The sequence below is a fragment of the Canariomyces notabilis genome (assembly GCF_033297395.1).
Source record: "Canariomyces notabilis strain CBS 508.74 unplaced genomic scaffold N656scaffold_32, whole genome shotgun sequence".
NCBI classification, from domain to species: Eukaryota; Fungi; Ascomycota; class Sordariomycetes; order Sordariales; family Chaetomiaceae; genus Canariomyces; species Canariomyces notabilis.
The window spans coordinates 233,536-257,849 of record NW_027041854.1 but is presented as its reverse complement, the minus strand read 5'-3'; the positions used below and the strand labels follow the sequence as shown (position 1 = coordinate 257,849).

The window sequence follows — 24,314 nt, the reverse complement described above, 5'->3', positions numbered from 1 at the left end:
TCGTACGGGCTTAGGCGGACGGATGGATCAAAGAAGGGGTTTATGGGATGGGTTTTACGGGAGTTGTTGGAGTACTGTACCTCTGCAGTAATTACATGTGAAGGCCCAAAAGTCCGACGGCATAAAGGGTTGGAATAAAAGTCTTATTGCGAGATGCGACACGTTTAGACTCTTGTCTCGAGAAGTACTGGTATGGTAAGGGAAGGAATGCAACCCTGAGAACCTTACAACCTTGCCATTTACTGGGCAGCGAGCCGCTCTGCCGGTAGCATCACTGACACTTCCGTCCTGAGCGTACGACCTACAAGACGATCAAGAGGTCAAGCTCAATATTTTGCCCTAGAGTTGACATAAACACACAGGTGTCATTGGTGAATCTCGCAGATTGTCCAAGATTCAATACCATTGCCAACCAGTAGCAACCGAGACCGTTGACATGGACTTGTGCTTGCTTCTGAGGCCTGTTTGCGCCTCTGATCGGTCGATGCTCGTATGGCCGCATTCCAATGGCCTGTTCAGGCATTATTGTCCTACCCGATATTCCAACTCGGCTTGGTAAGGTACCCAACTTGCTCTCTTGGTGTCCTCGGGTTGTCTTAAGGTTTCCAGGTTGGCATATGCGGCACTACCGATGGCGTTTGTCTTGTTGCCGCGGCCGCCAGTGGAAATGCGTTTATACGTGCATTAGCATAGAGTCAAGACACGATAGAGAAACACGCCGTATCAGTTAGAAATAGTCAAGCCATATGGTCGCTCACTCCATACCTCAAGGCGGCGCAGATGTCGCATCTCGTGCCCAACTTAGTCCTTTGTCTCAAACAACCTCACTGCGCCTCATCCAGCAAATCGTAAGGTAAATGTTCAAACCGACCTTTTTACCACCGAGCAACCGAACCTGGCTGCTAAACCGCGAGCAATATATTCACAACGCAAATCTATCGAAGTTTGTGATCACCACCGGAACCCAAGATGTCTCCGTCAATATCACCTGTCTCATCAGCTCCCTCATCATCATGGCCACCGTCATCATCAGAAAAGCGCCGATATTATGCTCCGCTGACGCCTTCCCCGCTAAACCCAAACATCTATCTTGACGAAACCCACAGTTCCAAGGGGAGATCATCACCATCGGCAACATTAACCACCCAGCCTTCATCGTCACCAAAACCAAAACCCAGTCCACCCTTAAAAACCCCTCACCACAGACAGGCCAACCACAGCGCAAGCCCAACACAGTTCCTCCTGCGGCAAAAAGCAGCCGCGGCCTGGCGGTCTGAGGCCTTGCGATACCAGACTCTCTCCCAGTCCCAGTCCCAGTTGCCTTCCCGGGCAATACTAGACGCTGCCCACGCCTACGCCCACGCCACCATCTCCAAGAGCCATGACGAGAAGGGGACTGAGAGGCAGCAGCAGCCGCAGCAGCAGCAGCAGGGTGGTTGGACCGCGACGGTTGGCCCCGGCGGCGACGCCATCCTCACCATCACCGTTCCCGAGGAGACCCTGCTTTTGGACGGTGCTGACAAGCCCCGGAGCGAGGAGGGCGGGGATGAAGAGAGTGACATCGGGTTGCTAATACGGCCTGTCGATAAGCGCAGTGCAGGTGACGGCGGCGGCGGCGGCGGCGGCGGCGGCGGTGGTGGTGGTGATGGAACCTTTCAGCTTCTGGGTTTGTCCGAGACATCGCCTTTTCCGTCGGCGTCTGTGACGGTGGTGGCGGGAGAGCCGGCGCGGTGCTCTGCTGCCCGGCGGCTGGAGCCGCATTCTTCTCGCAATCGCGTTACCATGCGGCGTGTGTTGTTTGTGATGGGTTTGTTATTCGGGCTGGGGCTGATACATTGCGTGATGCGTGTTTTTCTTGCGAGGAGATTCGGCCCACACGAGGTTGAGCCTTGATTGAACCGTCGGAACGGGGGAAAGGGGGTCGGCAGCGTTTTCCCATTCGAGAGTGCAGTTTTGTCCAAGCATGCTGGGTATATGCGTTCTTGTGAGTTGGGGTGAATCGAATCTAAACCATACCCAATACACCATCTGTCGCCGCGCTCTCCAAGTTGACTAGAACCGCCTGGATTGTCTAACACCGCCTGCTCGCCCCCCAAATCAATATACCACCGGACATCTAGCTTATTATACATCGTTCGATCATGTGGTGCCATGCGCCGTCATTGCGTCTTCTTCTCGTCGTCGTTGGCGGTGCCTCCGGTCCCCGGAGTAGCAGAGGTCTCAGCGCTGCGCTTTTTCAAGGCCGTTTCCACCTGCCATATGGCCCTTTCGAGCTCAACCTCGAGCTGTGGAATGTCCAGAGCCTGCGTCATCTTTCTCCCCTTGGCCTGGGAAAGCAACATTGTTTCTTCCTCCGGGTTTTGAGAACCGGGAGTAAAGGTGTCAGAATTCGCGTGTATCCCGCCAGACTCCTGTGTTGGCTTCGCAGGAGAAGCTAAGGGCTTTGGTTGGTCGGCATACACCTCGTCAATGACCGGGGACGGTGTCAAAGCGAGGAGGTTGTGCTTGAGAAGGAACTGTATGTGCTTGCCGCCGGATAGCGCTCTCCAGTGCGACCAAGCACGGTACACAAGGTAAAAGAAGGGTATGTTGGGAACCCTAGATCGCGGCTGTCAGAGGACATTGTAGGATGGACAGGTTTGCAATCACATACACTGGAATGAGAGCAACGGGCGCCGAAAGTGGCATCCCGATGAAGCACCAAATCAACCTCCTCTTATGCAGCGCCTCCCTTTCTGTGGCCAACGTCTCCAGAATCTTTGGGACTCTATCCATTGCCAGCAGAGTCTTGGGGTAGACAACCTCCACTTTCTCTGTGCCCTTCATCTCGACTTGCCTTCGACGCTGCGACAAAGGTGGCACGGATTTGAGCCCCCATTCTTCATAAGGAATTCGACGAAGCGCATAGTTGCCGTAGCCGACAACCTTCTTCTGCCACCCATTATCTTTCTTCTCCCATTCAGACCATGTGCGGGCAGCTTTGGCCTGAACCCAGTCCGCCCAGGTTTGCTTTTCAGTCGCTGGCACGTAGAGTTTCTGGCAGTACAGTAGCGTCCTCTTGGTTGAAATGGGTAACAGATAGAGCCTCATCGTGCCAATGCCTAGGCGCAAGCGCCACGTTGTTGGGCAGATTGGGCTACCTCCAGAGACTTGGTGTTGCAGAAGGAAAGTGTGGCCAAGGTAAACGAGCACAGCTTCGCCGCAAGCGAGCGATGCGAGAAAAACGAGAGATATCCCGCAGTATCCGTGCCTCAAACGCAGAGCCCGTGACAGCTCATCTTGTATTGCAATTTTCCGTCAAACTGGGCATAATAAGATGCTTAACGCTAGTGGCAAGCAGACCTGTGTTTGAGGGTTGTGAGAATTGAGCCTTGCGAGGGATGCCAGCTTCTGCGCTCGAAGCAGTGACGCAGTTGGTTGCCTGGGGCGCATCACAATTGGCTGATGGGCCGAATGTAGTGAATCGGTCTAAGGTAGTTAACCGCTGCGCCGCGCAGGACAGGGGCCTCATACCCCTGCTCATTTCAATTTCCCGGGCTCAAGTTAAGATACCTCGAGTGGAGATTCATCGAACCCGAAACCTGTGCAAGTTCCTGGCTGACTCTGGAGGCCTGCGAAGGCGCTATTGCGAAGCCCGTCATGGAAGCTCTGTCTGACACTTTGTGGTGTGGCACTTTTGCTGGGACAGGTTGCGGGTTTGAGCAAAGCGGTGCCGTCTCGACCTCCGCTACCTTACATACATCGAAACATCGACGGTACCGGTAATTAGCACGAAGCCTGGCATAGGTAGAGAGTCAGGGACGGCCAACATCTCACTCCAGCCTCTCGGTCAATGCTTCAAATCCAACTGACATCATCGAGAAAGTTCACACAATTAGAGGCCCCGCGACTGCACAAACCTAAGGTACCTTACACACTACAGGTACCTACCTAGGTAAGGTAGTGAGCGTACGGGCCGTACCCCGTACCTGGACTTACAACTTGGAAGCTGGTAGAGTTGTGGTCCGTGCCACCAGGGGCCTTGGATGGTACAAAGTACAACGGCAACGGCGCCAAGTGATTTGTTGATGGCGCAGGCTCCGAAACTGACCACCTCAAGTACCAACTGGGACGCATGCTACAACCAACGCCGTCATCCTCCGCGCTGAGACGGGATGCCGTTAACGTGGTTTATTTAAGTCGCGGGATCGAGCGCTGCACAATGCACCGGCTCCGCAAGCTCTTCGATTGCCTATTCTTACCGTACTCGCCAGGCCTTGCCCGCTGACCGGAGACGTCATCCACCATCGCTTGATGCTCCCCATATCGTCAACCGCGCAGGCGTCTCTGTACCACCTTCAACCGTAGCGGGCATTACGGGCCGCTATGATGGCGGCTGCGGGCCCACCATCCTCAAGCTCCCATTCTGAGCCCGGCACATCCATCGCGTCCCAGAGCAGCGCAGGGGGTTCCAACTCGTCGCGGAACCACCCTCCGCGCTCCTTACCGCGTGCGAACCCTGCGTTCCCATTTCTCCGGCTATGGAGGGCGATGCTAACATCCCATAACAGCATGGATCGATTCCTACGAGGTTCGATATGGCAGGCCCGCTGACGAGCAGCTCCGCGCCCTCAACTCGCCGCCTCCGCGCACACTGCCCCCACAGCATAATCATTCTCCCAGTGAGGCGAATAGGAGGGTTTCAAAAGACGGGTTTGTCTACGACGATCAGGCCGTACTGGGACTCGACGCGAACAGAAAATCAAGGGCAAGGCTACGCAAATTTCTAATCCGCAAGGACGCTGCCGAGAAGGGAAGGAAATGGGACCACTTGCGCTCAGCCGAACCTGTCATCGTTCCTCGCTATAGCCGGGCTACCACAGATTCTCCGTGGCGGAGCTACTTGCAATCCTCGCGGTATGGCCGCCTGCCGAACGAGGAGGCCGAAATATTCGACCCCGAGGTGCTCGAAAAGCTGCAGCCGGGCTTCAATAATGCCGCCGAGACACCCCGACTGCTGGAGGGCACCGGGAAGAAACCGACACGGACAAGAAGACTCTACAAGAGAATATGGCGCCTCATTCTGCGACACCCGCTGGTCCCACTAGCTTTTCGTCTCACTGTCCTCCTTACCTCAATTGTGGCTCTTGCTCTGTCTGCGCGCATCTTTGAAATAGAAGAACATGGCGGACTCAGCAGACAGTCGGCGGAGCGGACACAGTCGCTGGTGGCTATCGTTGTAGACACAATCGCTGTGCCATACATCGGCTACATGACATGGGACGAATACACCGGAAAGCCGCTTGGATTGCGGCAGGCGACGGCAAAGATTTCCCTTGTTCTTATGGACCTCTTTTTCATCATTTTCAAATCCGCAAGCACAACACTCGCCTTTGAGACTCTGGTCAACCACAACAGTTTTGATTCGCAAACCAATCAGTACAGTCGAGCCCTTGCCGCTTTCCAGACTGTCAGCCTTATATCCTGGAGCTTCACATTTACAGTGAATGTCTTCCGCTTGGTGCAGAAACTCGGTGGTGGGGATGACGGTGGATGATAACATGACGAAGATATACCTATGTACGGTGTAGGAGGATTTGGGATTACAGGCAGCGGATGTCCTATGCTGCTCGACCCGGAGTCTGTCTCATTATGCATTGTTGCAATGAATCTAATGTCTTCGGATTTTTTGTATCCACTATGTCTAGAGAAGATACATCTATTATCGACTAGCTTTTCTTGCACCCCAGTTCCACGATTCACAGCTAATACTAGGGTATCGCCGTTGGGAGCAGGTACTCCTAGGTGCTAGGTGGTACTGTATAACCGTGGACTCTGGTGTCCATACATACAGGGATGAGCTCATCCGTCGCGTGAGTGGGGTCATACAAGGACTCGAAGCGCCAACAGGCGCTTGTCGCTAATCATGCATTCAGAGCGCGCTCCCTATCGGAATATCGTCATTGATTCTAATGTGACGGCCTACCTAAGGTACTCCTAGGCCCAAAGGTGCCACGACAACGGCTGCATATGTATGTACCGCACGTTAAGCTTCCATTCTGGTTACTAACCTTAGTTTGTACTTGAGATGTATCTTTAAGTGAGTTTGTTTATATTTTCTTTGGTATCTCAGAGAACGTTGTGATGCACTGGCGTAATGATTGGACAATCCATCCTATGTGAATAGACCATCAGATGAATGCTAATAGCAAGTGCTGCAAAATTGGGCACCCGACCACAAGTGGGCCTTTCCTGCCTAGAACTGCAACACGGACGCCTCCAAGGCTGTGGTGATGCTTCGTACAACGGAACTCCCCGTATCTCTGCATTCACCCTTTGCGCTATCCAAGCATATGAGGATCGATCTTTTCAAGTACCCTATTTCGCCTTGAATTCTCCCTTCTCATTTCATTCTGATTCTTCCACTTCTGGGTTTTCAGTTCCCCGCGTGACACTCCCCCACATTTCGTCTGCCCTAGGGCGCCTGAGGGCCTGGGCAATCCACCCGTTATTCAAAGCAAGTTCACTTTCGAGCCATGACAATTCTGCCCGAAGCCACCGCGACAGAGAGCTGCGGTTTTCAAGGCGGCGTTTTCTCTTTGGAACTTGACTAACCTGCCGCGCATCTCCCTAGCGACTCATTCGGCGACTCGGCCACTCACCGGTCCCTTGCATCGACGACGCATTTCCCGTCACCTTTCCAACTTTCTCCCTTGCCTCCACCAATCACCCATCTCGCCGGCCAGTATGCCTGCCGCTGCGCTACCCGGGATGCCTTCACAACCTCGTGATGATATCGACAACACGTATGTCGCTACCCCGCCAGTCCGCTGCCCAGAAGCCAGACGTTGACGTGCAACAGTTGGAACTACCTTCAAAATGGCATCACCAGGATTATGCTGAATCTGCAGGAGGGAGTCGATCTTCATACCGTATGTATCCTGCCCATGTTCGCTCGTGACTTTACCGCAGCGCTGATACTGTTGATAGTACATGGGCATCTACACGTCCGTCCAAGAACCCCATCGCATGCCTATCCGGCGCAGCTAACTTGGGTACAGAGCCGTACACAACTTCTGCACATCTCAAAAAGCCACCGGCTTTACTCATGCGACCAACGTCGTTGGCGTCGGTTCATCCCACCGTGGCGGTTCGTGCTTGTGACCCACGCCGCTCATCTCGCATCGCTGACATACTTGCTAGCCCATCTACTAGGCGAGGACCTCTATAAGAAGCTTACCGAATATTTGACCGAGCATCTGAAGGGCCTGGTCGTCGCGTCAAAGGCGCACACAGATGAGGCACTGCTAGCCTTCTATATAAGAGAATGGCAGCGATACACGGTGGCCGCCAAGTATATACACCACCTCTTCCGGTATTTGAACCGGCACTGGGTCAAGCGCGAGATGGATGAGGGCAAGAAGAACGTCTACGACGTTTACACCCTGCACCTAGTGCGATGGCGCGATGTTCTCTTCACTCAGGTCTCTTCCAAGGTGATGGATGCGGTCCTGAAGTTGGTGGAGAAGCAGCGGAATGGCGAGACAATCGAGTACAACCAGATCAAGCAAGTGGTTGAGTCTTTTGTGTCACTCGGTCTGGACGAGGGTGACTCTTCCAAAACCACACTGGACGTCTACCGCTTTCACTTCGAACGCCCATTCCTCGAGGCAACCAAGCTGTTTTACCAAAACGAAAGCAAGCAGTTCGTTGCCGAGAACAGCGTTGTCGAGTACATGAAGAAGGCCGAGGCCCGACTGGAGGAAGAGGAAGAGCGGGTCAAGCTATATCTCCACCCGGACATCGCGATTCCTCTCAAGAAGGCTTGCAACCAGGTGCTGATTGCCGATCACTCAAACATCCTACGCGACGAGTTCCAGGTTCTTCTAGACAACGACAGGGAAGAAGATATGGCGCGCATGTACAGCCTGTTGTCCCGTATTCCGGACGGTTTGGACCCTCTTAGAACACGCTTCGAGACTCATGTGCGGAATGCCGGGTTGGCGGCGGTCGCCAAGGTTACGTCCGACGCCGACAAGCTGGAGCCGAAGGTGTATGTCGACGCTCTGCTCGAGATCCACACCCAATACCAAACCCTTGTCAAGCGTGCTTTCAATGACGAACCAGAGTTTACGAGGTCTCTGGACAACGCGTGCAGAGAGTTTGTGAACCGCAATGACGTCTGCAAATCTGGGTCCAACAAGTCCCCCGAATTGCTGGCCAAATACGCTGACCTTCTGCTCCGCAAGAGCAGCACGGGAGTGGAAGATGCTGAGCTCGAGAGTACGCTTGTCCAGATAATGACTGTATTCAAGTACATCGAGGACAAGGACGTCTTCCAGAAGTTCTACTCGCGGATGCTCGCTCGCCGCCTGGTACATAGCACTTCCTCGTCCGACGACGCCGAGATGAGCATGATCGGGAAGTTGAAGGAAGCTTGCGGATTCGAGTATACCAACAAGCTGCAGCGCATGTTCCAGGACATGCAAATATCCAAGGATCTCAACGCGGGCTTCAAGGAGCACCTCCAGACCCTCGGCAGCAAAGGGCTCGACTCTTCGTATTCCATCCTCGGCACCGGTTTCTGGCCATTGCAAGCGCCGGGCACCAATTTCACCCCTCCCGAAGAGATTCAGGCGGACTGCGAGAGGTTTACCCGCTTTTACAAGAACAAACACGAAGGGCGCAAACTCACATGGCTGTGGCAACTGTGCAAGGGTGATGTCAAGGCGAACTACCTCAAGAATGCCAAGATGCCGTACACATTCACCGTCTCGGTATACCAGATGGCCATTCTCCTCCTTTTCAACGAGAAGGACAGGAATACATACGAAGAGCTCGCGTCGACGACGCAACTAAACAACGAGGCGTTAGACCCTTCGCTGGGGATTCTCCTAAAGGCGAGAGTGCTCAACATGGAAGGGAGCGATAAGGTGGGGCCAGGGGCGACATTTTCGCTGAACTACGATTTCAAGAACAAGAAATACCGCCTCAACCTCAACATGCCCATGAAGTCAGAGACAAAACAAGAGGAAATCGAGACAAACAAGACGATTGAAGAGGACCGCAAGCTTCTCCTTCAGGTAAGATTTCTGATAGCCGGCCAGGATATCCGCCTCTGTGGGATCCGACTAACCAATCCGTGTACCAGTCGGCTATTGTTCGCATCATGAAGGCCCGCAAGCGCATGAAGCACCAGCAGCTCGTCAGCGAGACAATCAACCAGATCCGGCAGCGGTTCGTGCCCAAGGTCAGCGATATCAAGAAATGCATCGAGATCCTTCTTGATAAAGAGTACCTGGAACGCTTGGAGGACGATGATCTCGGGTACCTGGCCTGATTATTTGTGGAGGGGCTCTTGAGCCTTGGGGATCCTTGGAAGCGTGGAGAGGACCGGAGTTTGTCCATCTCCGAATTTGATGAACGAAGGCGGGAGGGTTTGTGTATGAAATACCGCCCGGCGGGCTGCCTAACAAATGGACTGACGCGGAGTGCTTCTTGGCTTCCTGGACTCGTCTGGCAGTGAGAGGAGAGGCTATTAGATGCCTATGGCCGTAGAGCATTCCTTGAGACCAAACTTCGGTCTTCTTCCTTGCAAATGAGACGATTCGGATTGGGTGATATTTCCCCATCACTAACAACAGTTACTAGAGGACGGTGTTGCTGGGTCCGGGTGGATGTCAAATGTTTCCTTTGCTAATTGAACCGAGATGATGCTTATCCTCTGCAATTTGCGATGGTATTGGTTTCCATGAAGAGACAGTACTGAGGCTACGCTTCTGACGGAGTTCATGCCGGGCGTGACTGCGCTACACTGCAACGGAGCAAGTTGGCACGGTTGGTAAGTTCAAGACTAAGAAGGGACCTAGAGTTGCAACAACTTCGACCTACCTTACACAGAAGATCATGTTGATACATGTTACTCGTCAGGGCTTCAAAATCGCTCTGCCCCACCACTCCGGCGGGTACGGAATATATACCGTTAGCTTAGTTGTTAAGAGGCATGTACGGAGTATGTATTGTACAGTACAATACTACGAAGCAACATTACAGTAATTTGAGCATTCCTATGCTAGGACTTTTTGAGCATGCGAAGTAACGGTCTTGAGACGTGACAGGAGTTCCAGATGGCGCATAGTCAGCAATGCTGAGGATCCGAGTACATTGACTTCAAAAGTAGCCTTGCCAGAAGATGCATGCTTGTGATGAGATAAGTCTGGGCCGTTTCTCTTTATAGAGCCCTGATTGGCTTGCCAGCACGCCGGCAGAAGTTCCGCAGAACATCCAGGCAAGCTGCGCTTCTGGCTCTGTTGTGTTTGACAGCGTCCGAGTGCGCAGCGACCCAGGTTCATCATACTGCCCTAGCCCAGTACCTAATAAACCTGAGTCGCAGCTGGTACCCATTTCGGGACTGATGCCGGTTCTTATATCTGTAATTATTGCAACGAAATGCTGGCAAAGGTAAGGTAATCAATGAACCTGGATGGCGCAAATCGGTCAGCGAGATATGTTTCCCGTGATCGTATGTACTGTACTTTGTACTTGCGTTGTACCCCAGCCTTCCACACAATGGAAATGCGGAGATGTGAAAGCAAACAACGCAGCTGAAGAAGTATAAGTACGGGATTTCAAGTAGTGATGCACAATCTAGGTGTGTGTAAGTTACATACAGCACCCTGATGCAAGGCAGATTTGATCATGTTGGAGGCGGTAGGTTTTCCGGGAGTTGGAGCCTGGCGACACGTGGTGTCGGGACGCACTCCCTGTGCCGCGGAGAGAGACGGCAAGTGTCACTGAATGAAATCTTGTATGTACTCCGTACTGTACGGTACTTCAATGTTTGCGGTACTATACAGTATTGTATCGGTGTTGCGAATGTATTATGGTATCTTGTGTAATTACTATACGCCAAGAGATGGCTTTTCCTAGCAAACAGACTCTTGAATTCAGGCTCAGTTACGTTGTAACTCAAGTATCTGGTGACAATTGGTGGCTATTGTACCGTACTGTACTGTACATACAGTATTCCCCCACTAACGATCTAGCAAACGCCCTTAATCCCCTGCCATTACCTTCGGAATTTCATCTAAAGTTTTTTGGTATTCCGCTTGTTTGAAATGAGATGCTCACAGACACAAAATGCTAGAGATGGCAGCTTTCATACATGGTCTCGGTAATATCTGGGAGAGTACTGTACCTACCTTAACCAGGGCCTCTACTACCGGTATCATGTACCTAACTACGGATATGGATGGGGCGCGACGGGATCAGTTCAAACTAGGATCGAGAGTTGAAGAGCGTTGAGGCGACCCGTCCGCACAGACCGCAATTTGATTGTAGCGGTACTGATTCATTCCTCTACACTGTAACGCTGTACATGAATTGTTACTATCGTACATTTGCAGCTCTCAACCGCGTAAAGCAAACAGCGGCGCCATAATGCGAAGGTTCAAGGTAAGGTAGTGGATTGAACATAGGTACCTGCCGAATTTACTATGTATCCGTACCTGATGTACTGTACCGGTGTGTTATTACCTCCTAAGTCAATATGTAATTATGTATCGATACCGTGGGGAGGAGGTCCTGCCAATGCGGGCAGTGTGGAGTCACTTGCAGGCCTGGCCCCTGCGGGCCCGTCTCCTCGCCCAAATCTGGGCGGTGGCCGGGGCCACCTTCGTGCAGTGCCGTCGTGCACATTGACCGGCTCAGGCTGGTTGGACAAAGGGAAGGCCTGCCGCCCTCCCATTCTGTATTTCCGTCGAGTCTTACTTTGCGAACTGGTGCCCTGCGCCGCCTTGGATCTGTAGCTTGTCACGCCGCGAGACATCAATTGTACCAGTTGCTCGCAACACCAGATCTTGTCGAAGCAGCATTCCTGTCTGCATCGGGAATCTGTCCGCGACGAAGCTGATTCGACGCCCCCGAAGGGCTTACCCGTGAGAGAACAGAAGCGGCCGTGAGCATTGCTGCTTCGTAGGTTTCCCAGCCCCTCAATACGGCCTAGGCCGGAGGCGTCCAGCTGCGAGTTTGAACCGACACCAGAGCCGTCCCGACGGAGCCTGCTCACTGTTCATCAGAGCACGATTTCCCGAGTCTCGGCTCAGGCGGGTCTTTTGAGTTGCATTGCCGCTACCGTTCGTGCGTCAATCGAGTCGAGGCCACCTTTCCGCCGACAAAAGGGCATTCGCACCAGGCACCCAACCGGCTTCTGTCGCCGCGCTTTACTCGCCCTTTCCCGGATACCTGGATGGCTGGCCGATCTTGCTGCCCGTTGGTTGTTTAAACTTTGCGGTACTATACATCTTGCGAATCATTGACTGCCGGATTACCCGATTGTGCCACCCTTGATAGCTATCGCCGCCCCCGCTCGACACCACTGTCGGCCATCGGTTCGGTTCACCAACTCGAACTACAAAAGGTTGATGGTCGCTATGGGAACGTGCATGAGCACGAGTGGGGAGGAATCGGAGCAAAGGAAGAGGAGTAACAAGATTGACAGGGAACTGGAGGAGGACTCCAGAAAGCTGCGGCGAGAATGCAAGATTCTACTGCTCGGTACGTCGCCTTTCCTATTTTCGGGTATCTCTACGTTCCAACGATGCATGTTGACTCCGGTTGCTCCTATCATGCACAGGCTCCGGCGAGAGCGGAAAATCGACAATCGTCAAGCAGATGAAGATTATCCACTTGAAGGGTTATTCCCCAGAAGAGCTCGCGAGTTACCGCCCAACCGTGTACAAGAATCTCTTGGAATGTGCCAAGGCAGTCGTTGGCGCGATGCGCCAATTCGAAATCGATCCTGTGCTGGACGAGAACAGGGCGTATTGCGATTTTATCTATGACTATTCCCTCGACACCAACCCGCACGCAAAGATTGATCCGAAAGTGGGCGTTGCAGCTCAGTCCATCTGGAATGACCCTGCCAAAGAGCGGCTGATGGAGAGGCAAACAGAGTTCTACCTGATGGACTCTGCCGAATAGTCGGTTACCCTGAGATCTCGGCTCCTCAAGGGCTCACGGGCTGACCTTTTTGCAGCTTCTTCCAGGAAGCTATGAGGATAGTGGCGCCTAACTACCTCCCTGTAGAAATGGATGTACTGCGGGCGAGAACGAAGACCACTGGAATTTACGAGACAAGATTCAAGATGGGTGCATTGAGCATTCAGTGAGTGCCAACCCATCTTTTGGAGGAGACACTATTGAACCAAGCTCACATTCGCTGCAGTATGTTTGATGTGGGCGGACAGAGAAGTGAGCGCAAGAAGTGGATCCACTGCTTCGAGAACGTTACTTCCATTATATTCTGCGTTGCTTTGAGCGAATACGATCAAGTATTGCTTGAAGAGAGCAGCCAGGTATGCCTGCTCATTGTGTGCTCCATATTCTCACCAGTGCTAATATCCGCTATAGAACCGGATGATGGAGAGTCTGTTGCTCTTTGACTCAGTCGTCAACTCGAGGTGGTTCATGAGGACAAGTATCATTCTGTTCCTCAACAAGGTGGACATCTTCAAACAGAAACTGGGTCGGTCGCCGTTAGGCAATTACTTCCCAGACTATTCAGGCGGGAACGACGTCAACAAGGCAGCCAAGTACCTACTTTGGAGATTTAACCAGGTCAACCGGGCTCATCTCAATCTCTATCCTCAGTAAGCCGAACCCGTGCCGTCTAAGGTCCATCCGCTTACTTGCTTGATAGCCTGACGCAAGCCACCGATACCTCCAACATTCGCCTGGTCTTTGCCGCAGTAAAAGAGACGATTCTCAACAATGCTCTCAAGGACTCGGGCATTCTGTGACGACCAGGCTTCTCGTTGAATCCCTCAATACCCCATAACAATTACGGGGTCTTTCATTTATAAGATTAGAGCGAGCCATTCTGGATCGCTACTCATGCATGACAGGGCGTTGGTTTACTTTTTCACCTTTGTTTACACCAGGGACAGGCAACCCCTTGGCGGCTGATGATTTCGCTCAATTGCTGTGCGTTTTTTGCATTTACGAGTTTGTCGGAATAGTGCGTCGGCTGCTTGCTGGTTTTTGAATGGAGCTCGCAGGGCGGAATCGGGTCTAATCTGAGCGTCACGATGGGCGGGAAAGCATGGGGCAGGCTACCCAGTATGCGCCTGAGGCGAGAGGACTTATTCACGGGTTATCGAGGACAATGGATCCTCTAAGTTAGAGCGACGGCATAGTGTTTTTTTGGCATATTGCCCCAATAGGGCCCGAGACTTGCAGTATCTTTCCTGCATGGGTTGCGGGAATTCAATGGTTCATGCCATAATAAGCATGCCATGTTGGATGTGAGAAAGAAGCTACAGTCGAGGGGTTCAAAATTGTAAGCAACGAGACTCGTGTCGTGCGTTCCTTGACAAGTAACATTCTACTCGACTCCAATGTGAGATCAACAGTGATCGACCCGTCGTCGTGTCGAAGCCTCCGCGATGTAGATAGGTTAGATATACCTACCTCGGGCACCTCTCTCAAATCCCAACTTTTCATGTATTGCTGGCTTGCTACCTTTTGAACATAGCAGGTGACAGTGTGCCCGTTTCGGACTGGCTGCAGCATGATAGGAGATACATCTCCGAGCCAGTCGAGCGCCCCCCTCATGATGCAATATCCCTATGCGTTGTACGGACATGGTGGAGTGACCTTGTGCGAGGGCCTGTATTCCATAGGCAGCCGCGCGATTTGAAACCTTCCGACTCTTCGACACGCCGCAATATCGGTGGCGGTAGAAGGCTTTGCCGCTAAGACTCACCAGTTTGATGGCTATGTCCCCTTCGAAGTGGATGTTTCGACCGCATCGATCGAAGCTGGAGGTTGCGAGGGGTAAATTCTTGCCCACCCGAACCGTTGGCCCCGCATCCGACACTCAAATCTCTGGTCGCATCTTCGCTCGGCAGGAGCGTTGCAAAGACCAATTGAATCTTACAGGCGAGTGAGTGAAGGAACTCACAGCCAGGCTTTGCGACATGCATATGCAGATGATATGGGCCCAATCATGACTGCCGGAAGCTGAGCAAGCAGGCAAGAGCGAGGTCGGGTATTGTCGTTTTAGAAGCTACGGACAGGGGTTGTTTCTTGCCATCGACAGCACCACAGCGGGCAAGGTGCCTTCCGCAGGATTCCAGACATGTTGGTGAGTCTGGTCTCCAAGATTCGATAGAGATTTGGGCCTGTTTATATGGCAAGCCCTCTTCCAGTTCATCATTTGTCTCATTTCTCATTCACTGAAGCTGGTTTTGCTGGTTTACCTTTCGTTAGGTAGCCCAGGCCCTCGCACGCTATTGCGGCACTAGCGTTCCGTTCGTCAATAACCAGCCTGAGTGGTTGTACAGTACTGTATGTATTGTATTGTCCATACATACATACGTATGCCCTCTCCTGGCTTCCATTGTTTACTCGAGGCCCGATCTTCTCAACCCTTCCCTTATTGCTCCCCCTATATAACTAGGGAAATTGTTTTGTGGCGACCGCACAGCTACACGGCAGCCGGTCACAGCAGGTTCTTATCAGCGCCTAGCGAGGTAGGTAGCCTGAAAGTGGTGACGGGAGCTACCCCACCCAGGACTGAGCTAATGGTATAGTCACCTCGACCAGCTGCCTCTCTTCCTCCTCTTCTTCTTTCCTCTTATAGTTGTCTAGAATTCCTAGATATCATCCCTAGGGAGCTCGAATCGAGGCGATTGCACCTCCCGTCATGGCGACCGACCGAATCCCAACCCGAGAACGCCGGCCCTCTGTTGGTGCTCCGATCGTGGACATCCAGGGTTCGGTGGTCCCCGCAGGCATCTCGCGGCCGAAACACAAACGCACCTTTACTGGTTTCGGTGCCGGAGAGATCAAAAGCGTTGAAGGTGATATATACCCGTTTCTATCTCCTTATTTAGTTGAGAGCTTGTTATCAGCCCTGTTGCCGTGAACATGAACATATTCTCTGCAGCTAGCTCCCCACTTGACGTTATAGCTCCTCCCCAATCGCATTTCAGTACTGTACTGCGGGGTCACCAATCCCTACGAAGCTGCGGCTAACGGATTTCTCTCTACTTAGCTTCCATCCCTGAACCGCAGCGTGAGGCCTGGTTGAAACATCAGGTAAGCGGCTTCCAAGACAAGGATGGCTTCGAGCGCGAAGTGGTCCGCCACGTCGAGACCACTTTGGCTCGCAGCATGTTCAATTGCGACGAGTCGGCGGCGTACGCGGCTTGCAGCTTAGCCTTCCGGGACCGTTTGATCCTCGAGTGGAACCGCACGCAACAGCGCCAGACGTTTGCCGACAGCAAGCGTGTATACTACCTGAGCTTAGAGTTCCTCATGGGCAGAGCTCTCGACAATGCTATGCTGAACATTGGCCAAAAGGACACGGCAAAAGCAGGCCTTGCCGATCTTGGTTTCCGGATTGAGGACGTTATTGAGCAGGAGCACGATGCCGCCCTGGGTAACGGCGGCCTGGGCCGTCTAGCCGCTTGCTTTCTCGACAGTCTTGCCAGCCTGAACTACCCGGCCTGGGGATACGGCTTGCGGTATCGCTATGGCATCTTCAAGCAGGAGATCATCGATGGCTACCAGGTCGAAGTACCTGACTACTGGCTCGACTTTAACCCCTGGGAATTCCCCAGACACGATGTCACTGTGGATGTGAGTATACGAGGAGGATATAGCACATGGCTTCACTGACAGTTGCCCAGATCCAATTCTATGGCCACGTCCGCAAATCAATCGATGCCTCAGGCAAGACCATTGCTCACTGGGAAGGCGGCGAGATGGTCAAGGCTGTCGCCTTCGACGTGCCCATTCCAGGATATGGTACGCCATCCACCAACAACCTGAGGCTGTGGTCCAGCAAGGCGGCGAGCGGGGAGTTTGATTTCCAAAAATTCAACAGCGGAGACTATGAGAGTTCGGTGGCGGACCAGCAGCGCGCTGAAACCATCAGCGCTGTGCTCTACCCGAACGATAACCTAGATCGGGGAAAGGAGCTTCGACTGAAGCAACAGTATTTCTGGGTCGCCGCCTCTCTGTACGATATTGTCCGCCGCTTCAAGAAATCAAAGCGGCCCTGGAAAGAGTTTCCCGACCAAGTGGCTATCCAGCTAAACGACACTCACCCGACGCTGGCGATCGTTGAGCTTCAGCGGATCTTGATTGATCTCGAGGGCCTTGAATGGGATGAGGCGTGGAACATTGTGACCAACACCTTCGGCTACACCAACCATACCGTACTCCCAGAAGCCCTCGAGAAGTGGTCTGTCCCACTGATTCAGCATCTGCTTCCGCGGCACCTTCAGATCATCTACGACATCAACCTCTTCTTCCTGCAAAGCGTGGAGCGCGCGTTCCCGAACGACCGAGATCTCTTGCGGCGCGTCTCAATCATTGAGGAGTCGCAGCCGAAAATGGTTCGCATGGCTTTCCTGGCCATTGTTGGCTCCCACAAGGTGAACGGTGTCGCTGAGCTGCACTCTGACCTCATCAAGACAACCATTTTCAAAGACTTTGTCGAGATCTTCGGCCCCGACAAGTTCACCAACGTGACCAATGGCATTACGCCGCGGCGCTGGCTCCACCAAGCCAACCCTCGCCTGTCCGAGTTGATTGCGAGCAAGACGGGCGGCAAGGACTTCTTAACTGACTTGACGGTTCTCAATAAGCTTGAACTTTATGTCGACGATCCGGAGTTCCGCAAAGAGTGGGCCGAGATCAAGCACGCGAACAAGGTGCGACTCGCCAAGCACATTGAGGCTACCACTGGGGTCAAGGTCAACCCATCTGCGCTTTTCGACATACAGGTTAAACGCATACACGAGTATAAGCGCCAACAAATGAACATCTTTGGTGCTATTCATCGCTATCTCACCCTCAAGGCCATGACTCCCGAGGAACGGCAGAAGCAGCAGCCAAGGGTTTCTATCTTTGGCGGCAAGGCTGCTCCTGGCTACTGGATGGCCAAGCAGATTATTCACTTGATCAACAGCGTGGGCTCTGTAGTCAATAACGACAAGGATATCGGTGACCTTCTCAAGGTGGTGTTCATCGAGGACTACAACGTGAGCAAGGCCGAAATCATTATCCCGGCTTCGGACATTAGCGAGCACATCTCGACCGCTGGCACCGAGTTAGTGTTGACAAACTCTACTGTCTTTGAACTTGAAGCTGACATTTACTAGGGCGTCTGGAACCAGCAACATGAAGTTTGTACTCAACGGCGGGCTGATCATTGGGACTTGCGACGGCGCCAACGTGAGCCTGAACCCTACAAAGCCGTCGAGACTCTACTAACTTCATTGACAGATCGAAATCACACGCGAAATCGGCGAGAACAATATCTTCCTCTTCGGCAACCTGGCCGAGGATGTTGAAGACCTGCGGCACGCGCACACGTACGGGTCACACACCGTCGACCCGGACCTTGCCCGCGTGTTTGAAGAGATCGAGAAGGGCACATTTGGTAACCCCCAGGACTTTGCGGGCATGATCTCGGCAGTGCGCGAGCATGGCGACTACTACCTCGTGTCGGACGACTTCCACAGCTATCTGGAGACGCATGCGCTCGTCGACGAGGCGTACCGCAACCAGGAGGAGTGGATCACCAAGTGCATCACCAGCGTGGCACGTATGGGCTTCTTCAGCTCGGACCGGTGCATCAATGAATACGCGGAGGGGATCTGGAACATTGAGCCGCTGAAGGTGGACTAACCTGCCCATGCTGATGCATCGTAAGTGCGAGCTCGGGTTCACTGGAGGGACGGGCCGCCGCTAGCTTGGGCTGTTCTGCTCGTTAGGCGTCGTTGGATTATTGAGTCGATGGATAGCAGGGCCAGGAGAATGATAATAATGCATTGTCTCTTGCAACATGTACAAGTTCACTGCCAGCCACAGTAATCATTGGGCGTGAGCGTCTTGCAGAGACCTGGGGTAACTAAGGTACCTAAGATTGAGCAGGGCCAGCGAGGTTGCAGGGCTATCTTCCGCACTAGCATCGAGAACAGCAACCGCTTAGACAAGGCCGCTGCCGATACTATCAGCACATCCAACAGAAGGATAACGTTAAGAGGCGAAGGGGAAAAATGCTGTCATCGCAATAAGACAAAACAGGGTATTCTGAATAAGACGTTAGTTTCGCAGTTGTATACCCGTAGTGCATGTACTTGCTCACACCAAGTTCGGCCGATATTTCTGAGCGTTTGAAGCTCACTAGCCCGTATGACGTCACTAGCGTGACAGTTGAGCATGGCTCTTACGCCTGCCGTCCTCGGCAATGGCTAGCGGGAAAAACTCCACAATGAGTTGTGAAAGCTTGGGCTGTGGCTAATGCACCTACAATACATTAGGTGCACACTACCTAGCTAAGTACGCCTGCGGCTGACTGGCTGCCTTTGGCGTCATCTTTCGCAATTGACGGTGCCGGATGGAAGATACGGTACAGATGGAATGTAGCGGATAGTTGTGTCTCTTTGTTAAGGTACTGTAGGAGTCTTGAAGAGAGTTACGGAGGCAAGGCAGCGTGGTATGTGGGACAGATGGGAATGCCTATCATTGTCAATGAAAATGTTTCACCTTCAGATGATTGAGAACGATCTACATCCATATCCTCAAAAACATTTCTATCATTTCTATAGTGTATTCTCCTGGGAAGTCGGTTAACCATAGCTTTAGTACCCCTTAAATGGCTCGGGAGGCGAGAAGCTTATTTCTCTTTGTTGAGTGATCTGATTTACCCATCCGGCCCATACACTAGGGATTTGCCCCCGTTCTGTCGGTCCCCCTGATGATCAATACTGGTCTGGCCTCAAAGAGTTTCGTGCGCTTCCACTTGCAACGGATACGGAGTATGTACAGTCGTGTATATATGAGACGGGCGATGGAGTTTATCAAGAACCATCCACATATAAATCGGGCTTTCAGTCGCAGTGGCTGCCTTACGGAGCTTACTTATGGCAAATGCCCCCACCTCACCAACGACAAAGACACCTCTTACCAGTTACCACAACACTTCAATCCACACATTACAACTACAACGGCGACTGCGACGACGTCCGTAGATAACCCTAACCCTGGGCGCTGTCTGGGCCTATATGATCTGAGTACGGAGTACAGACAAATAACTTAGAATGCCGTACTAGTGCATACACTACGTACGGAGTAATTCTCTAGGTGTATGTACATCGGTAATGGCAGCCTACTCACAGTCAGGCTCGTTTAGGGATAAGACGCGGCATATGCTTGAACCCTAATGTGCTATGATGGGCAAGATCAGACCGCTCGAGTCCCATCCGGAGAGTCTGTTCCGTATAGAAGTGCCTGTGACGAGTCCCAATAAACTCGGGGAATCTTAGCAGAGGTGTTGAATTCGAATTGAATTGATCATGCAGTGATGCCGCAAAGCACGGCTCCCACCGGTCTCGGCTGGGTGCATACACTACAAGACCACTCTTCAGATTGGTCGCGGAGTCTGTGCTGTGAGTGCAGGAGTGGGAGTCGGGGGATTGGCTTCTCCTGTTGCGGTCGACAAGGGTCTTCTGCCCCACTTTTGACCACCTACGTCATCGCGCGTTTAGCGTGACAAGCCCCTCTTCGATAAGTTGTGCAGCGAAGCTTCCAGGGGTGCTCTTCAGGCCTTATCCACCTCTTCAAAGCAGGAATCGAAAGCGAGTTGGGCATGTACACTATATACCTTAGGGGAAGGAAAGCATAGGGTTTAGCCACGCTCATGATGCTGTGCAAAAACAGTCACTCCGTTGAGGATTAAGGTACACTACACTATACTATGGCCGATGCAAGTGGGGTTCAGGTAAAGACTGAGGTGAGACTTACCTCCACTGTAGTGTACAAGTACCTCCCTAGCTGCTGACAGCCGCAATACCGCCGGCCAAGGTACGCCAGTCCAACGTACGTTTTAGCGTAGGTCAGGTAGTCTAGCGTACCGTAGGTAGCTCTCGAGGCACTGGGAGCCCAGAGACGCGAAAACGGGAGTGCCATGGAATTTGGGCGACTTTCTGATATCCTGTTCTCTGCACGCCCCCCCGCGTCGCATCCTGGACCCCATGCCACCAGCCGCACCATCCCAGGTCGAGGTACTCCGTAGCTTCGCTAAATTACTTGATCTCCCGCTCCGTCCTCACATCTATAATATTTTTCTGCTCCTGTAGGTTTTAACCCTTTTGCCCTTCCCCGCTCCACGCTCTTCAGCTCAGCGAAAAGCAGAGAGGCACCCTAACACCAGCATTCAACTATCGACTTCAAGATACGCAAGGTAAGTCCTCTTACCAAGAGAAGGCTCAGGAATGCTGCAAGCGCGAGGTGGCGTGTTTCTGACCACTGCGAGTGTTTGGATCGGCGTCACAGTCGAATCGAAACACAAAGCACCACAAAGGTGAAGAGTGATTTCGGCGGCGTCAATTCACCGCACAAGGTTTCGACGAGGGAGTTTGGATCTCAACTTCTCCGCCGGCCGAAACGCAACCGGGAATTAGCTGGTCCCGATTATAAAATCCTGCGGACACAGACGGGTCCGCACCCGAGAGGGAACTTCTCGCCTCGCAAAGCCCATAATACTGCGGGTAAGTGTAGTGGGCTTAAATCCTGGCAAATGCACCCATAACAAAAGTCCCCATTTACACCTCGACGCAACCCGAACTGATATATGTGCTATAGTTGGCCTTGTCACCCTCTGCATTCGGTCCTGGAGCTTTGCACCTCTCGCTGCTCTAGCCTCAATCCTTATCGCCCACTCAGGTTTGCGCACAAAGCGAGTCGCAGAAGCCACAAATCTGCCATCACCAGTCTCGAATTGGTTTGTCGGTCTCACGTTCGACGCAATCGCCTATCGCCAAGAGACGCACTCAACGAGTTACCTAACCATCCTGCTCTGGCTTCACCCACCCCGGAACCTTGACAACAACCCCGCCTTTGCGGGCCTCGTTCGATCGCCATAGCCCGCTTCTCAACTACAAACAAGCAACACAATGGCTGAATTTGTCCGCGCCCAAATTTTTGGGACCACCTTCGAGATTACCTCGAGGTATTCTGACCTGCAGCCGGTTGGCATGGGAGCTTTTGGCCTGGTCTGGTATGGTTGACTTCCCCTGGGCGGTATCTGTTTGCGTGGGGCCTAATGATTCACGACTTGCAGCTCCGCCAAAGATCAACTCACCAACCAGAATGTTGCCATCAAAAAGATCATGAAGCCTTTCAGCACCCCGGTGCTCGCCAAGAGAACTTATCGAGAGCTGAAGCTGCTCAAGCATTTGAAGCACGAGAATGTTGGTTTTCAGTCCTGGGCGCCGAGAAAGTCGGGTAACAACAACTAACAATGCCTTCCTGCAGGTTATCTCGCTCAGCGATATCTTCATCTCGCCCCTGGAGGATATGTAGGTGGCGCGCGCAAACTGCCAACCACCCTGGCTGACACTCTGGCGCCAGCTATTTCGTCACGGAGCTCCTGGGAACCGACCTTCACAGGCTTCTCACGTCTAGGCCGCTTGAGAAGCAGTTCATCCAGTACTTCCTCTACCAAATTATGGTGCGTTCCCGTTGTTTGGAAGGGGCACCTTCATACCCGAGCTGACCTTGCTTTAGCGAGGCCTCAAATATGTCCACTCTGCTGGTGTCGTTCATCGAGACCTGAAACCCAGCAACATTCTGGTCAACGAGAACTGCGACCTGAAGATTTGCGACTTTGGCCTGGCGCGCATTCAGGATCCCCAGATGACGGGCTACGTGTCAACACGCTACTACCGTGCCCCAGAGATTATGCTTACATGGCAAAAGTACGACGTTGAAGTCGATATCTGGAGCGCGGGCTGCATCTTCGCCGAAATGCTCGAGGGCAAGCCACTGTTCCCCGGAAAGGACCACGTCAACCAGTTTTCCATCATCACGGAGCTCCTGGGGACGCCACCTGATGACGTTATCAACACCATTGCTAGTGAGAATACGTTGAGATTCGTCAGGTCCCTTCCGAAACGCGAGCGGCAACCGCTCAAGAACAAGTTCAGGAATGCCGATCCTCCAGGTGTGTTTATGCTGGGCACCTTCTATTCAAGCGGGTGCTAACCTTGCCGCCTAGCAATTGACCTCTTGGAGCGGATGCTGGTCTTTGACCCGAAGAAGCGGATAACAGCAGCCGAGGCGCTGGCGCATGAGTATCTGGCGCCGTACCACGATCCGACCGATGAGCCGGTGGCAGAAGAGAAATTCGATTGGAGTTTCAACGATGCCGATTTGCCTGTGGACACATGGAAGATCATGATGTGAGTTCTCCAATGCCAACGCTTTGCCCTGGTCCTTGGCTGACCAGGCCTGTAACGGAACAGGTACACGGAGATACTTGATTACCACAACGCTGAGGCTGGTGTCGCGGCACACCAGCTCGACGAGGGGCAGTATGGCATGGCCCAATGAGACTCGAGGAGGAATGACAGTCGTCATGATTCCGTCTGTTTTAAGTCACTGGGCGTTCGGAAGGGAAACGGAAGAACGAGCTGGCATTTCTTGGTTGTTGGCGGCCGAACAGACAAGACCAAAACATGTTCGGGTGGTATAAATTCCCAGCAGGAGGGTTGGGTTTTTTGGAAGTGCGAGGCACAATAAGTAGAGCGCTGCTTTTGGTTGTCCTGGATGGGAGAGGAGAATCCGGAGTCAGTCCTCAAAACCACTGAGTGTCAGGTGCCAGTGATACTAACGGGGCGAATTGACGATGGGATCATGGACAGAGTGAATGGTCGGCCTGACACGTGAGAACGGGTAGACAGGTTTGGGTTGTCTTGAATTAGAATGGCTGTTGTCCCAGCGTGTCCACCTTTGCCATCCCGGGCACGATCAAGTTCGCTGGGCGGTTGGAGGCCGAAGACGCATATGTTTTTATCTGGTGGCTCGATATGGATGTAATGTGTAAATCGTCAGATGTTGTCTTCTGGTGGTTTGTTATTTACAATTGTATTTCCGTATTTGCCCTTTTAGACTGTTGGACAAACGAGATGCTGCCCATCATGCTGGGGAGGGAATTCACGCTAGTTCAAGGGAATAATCACCCTTTCCAATGCCATTCTAAACAGCGTCTCCGATCTGGGCTTGTATCTGCAAGTTGTCGAAGCTCTTTTCCTGGGAGACAATACCGTACGTGCCGTTCACCACTGCCCTATCGTGTATCCTGATTTTTTCCGTTCAGGCTAGCCATGACCATGCATTGATCGCACTCTCCAGCGAGATTATACAGTACTGTACTTGGAATTGCCACGCAGGATATTTCTCGAGGGTGTTCTCCTGTGCGCCGCTTTGCGCCAACTTGCGCTGCACGCCACGCTGGCATGCTGAGACGACCGGTAGGT

General features: G+C 52.7%; 7 protein-coding genes across 7 annotated transcripts; 6 read left to right on the top strand and 1 right to left on the bottom strand.

The window, feature by feature from the left end:
- Positions 1-850: 850 nt before the first annotated feature.
- Positions 851-2,110, top strand: N656DRAFT_784227 (uncharacterized protein). Its single transcript, XM_064816123.1, has one exon. The coding sequence runs from the start codon at positions 970-972 to the stop codon at positions 1,891-1,893; it is 924 nt and encodes a 307-aa protein (XP_064666037.1). The 5' UTR covers positions 851-969; the 3' UTR covers positions 1,894-2,110.
- A 49-nt stretch (positions 2,111-2,159) lies between these two features.
- On the bottom strand, positions 2,160-3,090 carry N656DRAFT_718036 (uncharacterized protein; the record flags this gene model as incomplete). The annotated part of the gene is made up of 2 exons (XM_064812245.1): positions 2,160-2,598; positions 2,654-3,090. The coding sequence occupies 2 exons, from the start codon at positions 3,088-3,090 to the stop codon at positions 2,160-2,162; spliced, it is 876 nt and encodes a 291-aa protein (XP_064666036.1).
- Positions 3,091-4,074: 984 nt separating this feature from the next.
- Positions 4,075-5,619, top strand: N656DRAFT_431367 (uncharacterized protein). The gene is made up of 2 exons (XM_064809629.1): positions 4,075-4,489; positions 4,551-5,619. Exons 1-2 carry the CDS (start codon positions 4,366-4,368, stop codon positions 5,534-5,536), a joined length of 1,110 nt encoding a protein of 369 aa, XP_064666035.1. The 5' UTR covers positions 4,075-4,365; the 3' UTR covers positions 5,537-5,619.
- A 1,107-nt stretch (positions 5,620-6,726) lies between these two features.
- N656DRAFT_801843 (Cullin-domain-containing protein) lies at positions 6,727-9,319 on the top strand (the record flags this gene model as incomplete). Its single annotated transcript, XM_064818177.1, has 6 exons — positions 6,727-6,785; positions 6,842-6,911; positions 6,970-6,986; positions 7,041-7,129; positions 7,183-9,062; positions 9,131-9,319. The coding sequence occupies 6 exons, from the start codon at positions 6,727-6,729 to the stop codon at positions 9,317-9,319; spliced, it is 2,304 nt and encodes a 767-aa protein (XP_064666034.1).
- A 2,775-nt stretch (positions 9,320-12,094) lies between these two features.
- N656DRAFT_430542 (guanine nucleotide binding protein, alpha subunit) lies at positions 12,095-14,011 on the top strand. Its single transcript, XM_064809626.1, has 6 exons — positions 12,095-12,534; positions 12,614-12,959; positions 13,016-13,144; positions 13,205-13,334; positions 13,390-13,628; positions 13,679-14,011. Exons 1-6 carry the CDS (start codon positions 12,402-12,404, stop codon positions 13,776-13,778), a joined length of 1,077 nt encoding a protein of 358 aa, XP_064666033.1. The 5' UTR covers positions 12,095-12,401; the 3' UTR covers positions 13,779-14,011.
- A 1,572-nt stretch (positions 14,012-15,583) lies between these two features.
- N656DRAFT_784219 (glycosyltransferase family 35 protein) lies at positions 15,584-19,121 on the top strand. The gene is made up of 5 exons (XM_064816122.1): positions 15,584-15,842; positions 16,037-16,623; positions 16,674-18,100; positions 18,153-18,225; positions 18,277-19,121. Exons 1-5 carry the CDS (start codon positions 15,686-15,688, stop codon positions 18,679-18,681), a joined length of 2,649 nt encoding a protein of 882 aa, XP_064666032.1. The 5' UTR covers positions 15,584-15,685; the 3' UTR covers positions 18,682-19,121.
- A 2,367-nt stretch (positions 19,122-21,488) lies between these two features.
- On the top strand, positions 21,489-23,589 carry N656DRAFT_430327 (stress-activated MAP kinase). Its single transcript, XM_064809625.1, has 8 exons — positions 21,489-21,545; positions 21,640-22,054; positions 22,118-22,247; positions 22,312-22,355; positions 22,408-22,507; positions 22,564-22,999; positions 23,054-23,237; positions 23,301-23,589. Exons 2-8 carry the CDS (start codon positions 21,951-21,953, stop codon positions 23,386-23,388), a joined length of 1,086 nt encoding a protein of 361 aa, XP_064666031.1. The 5' UTR covers positions 21,489-21,545; positions 21,640-21,950; the 3' UTR covers positions 23,389-23,589.
- The last annotated feature ends 725 nt before the right edge of the window (positions 23,590-24,314 follow it).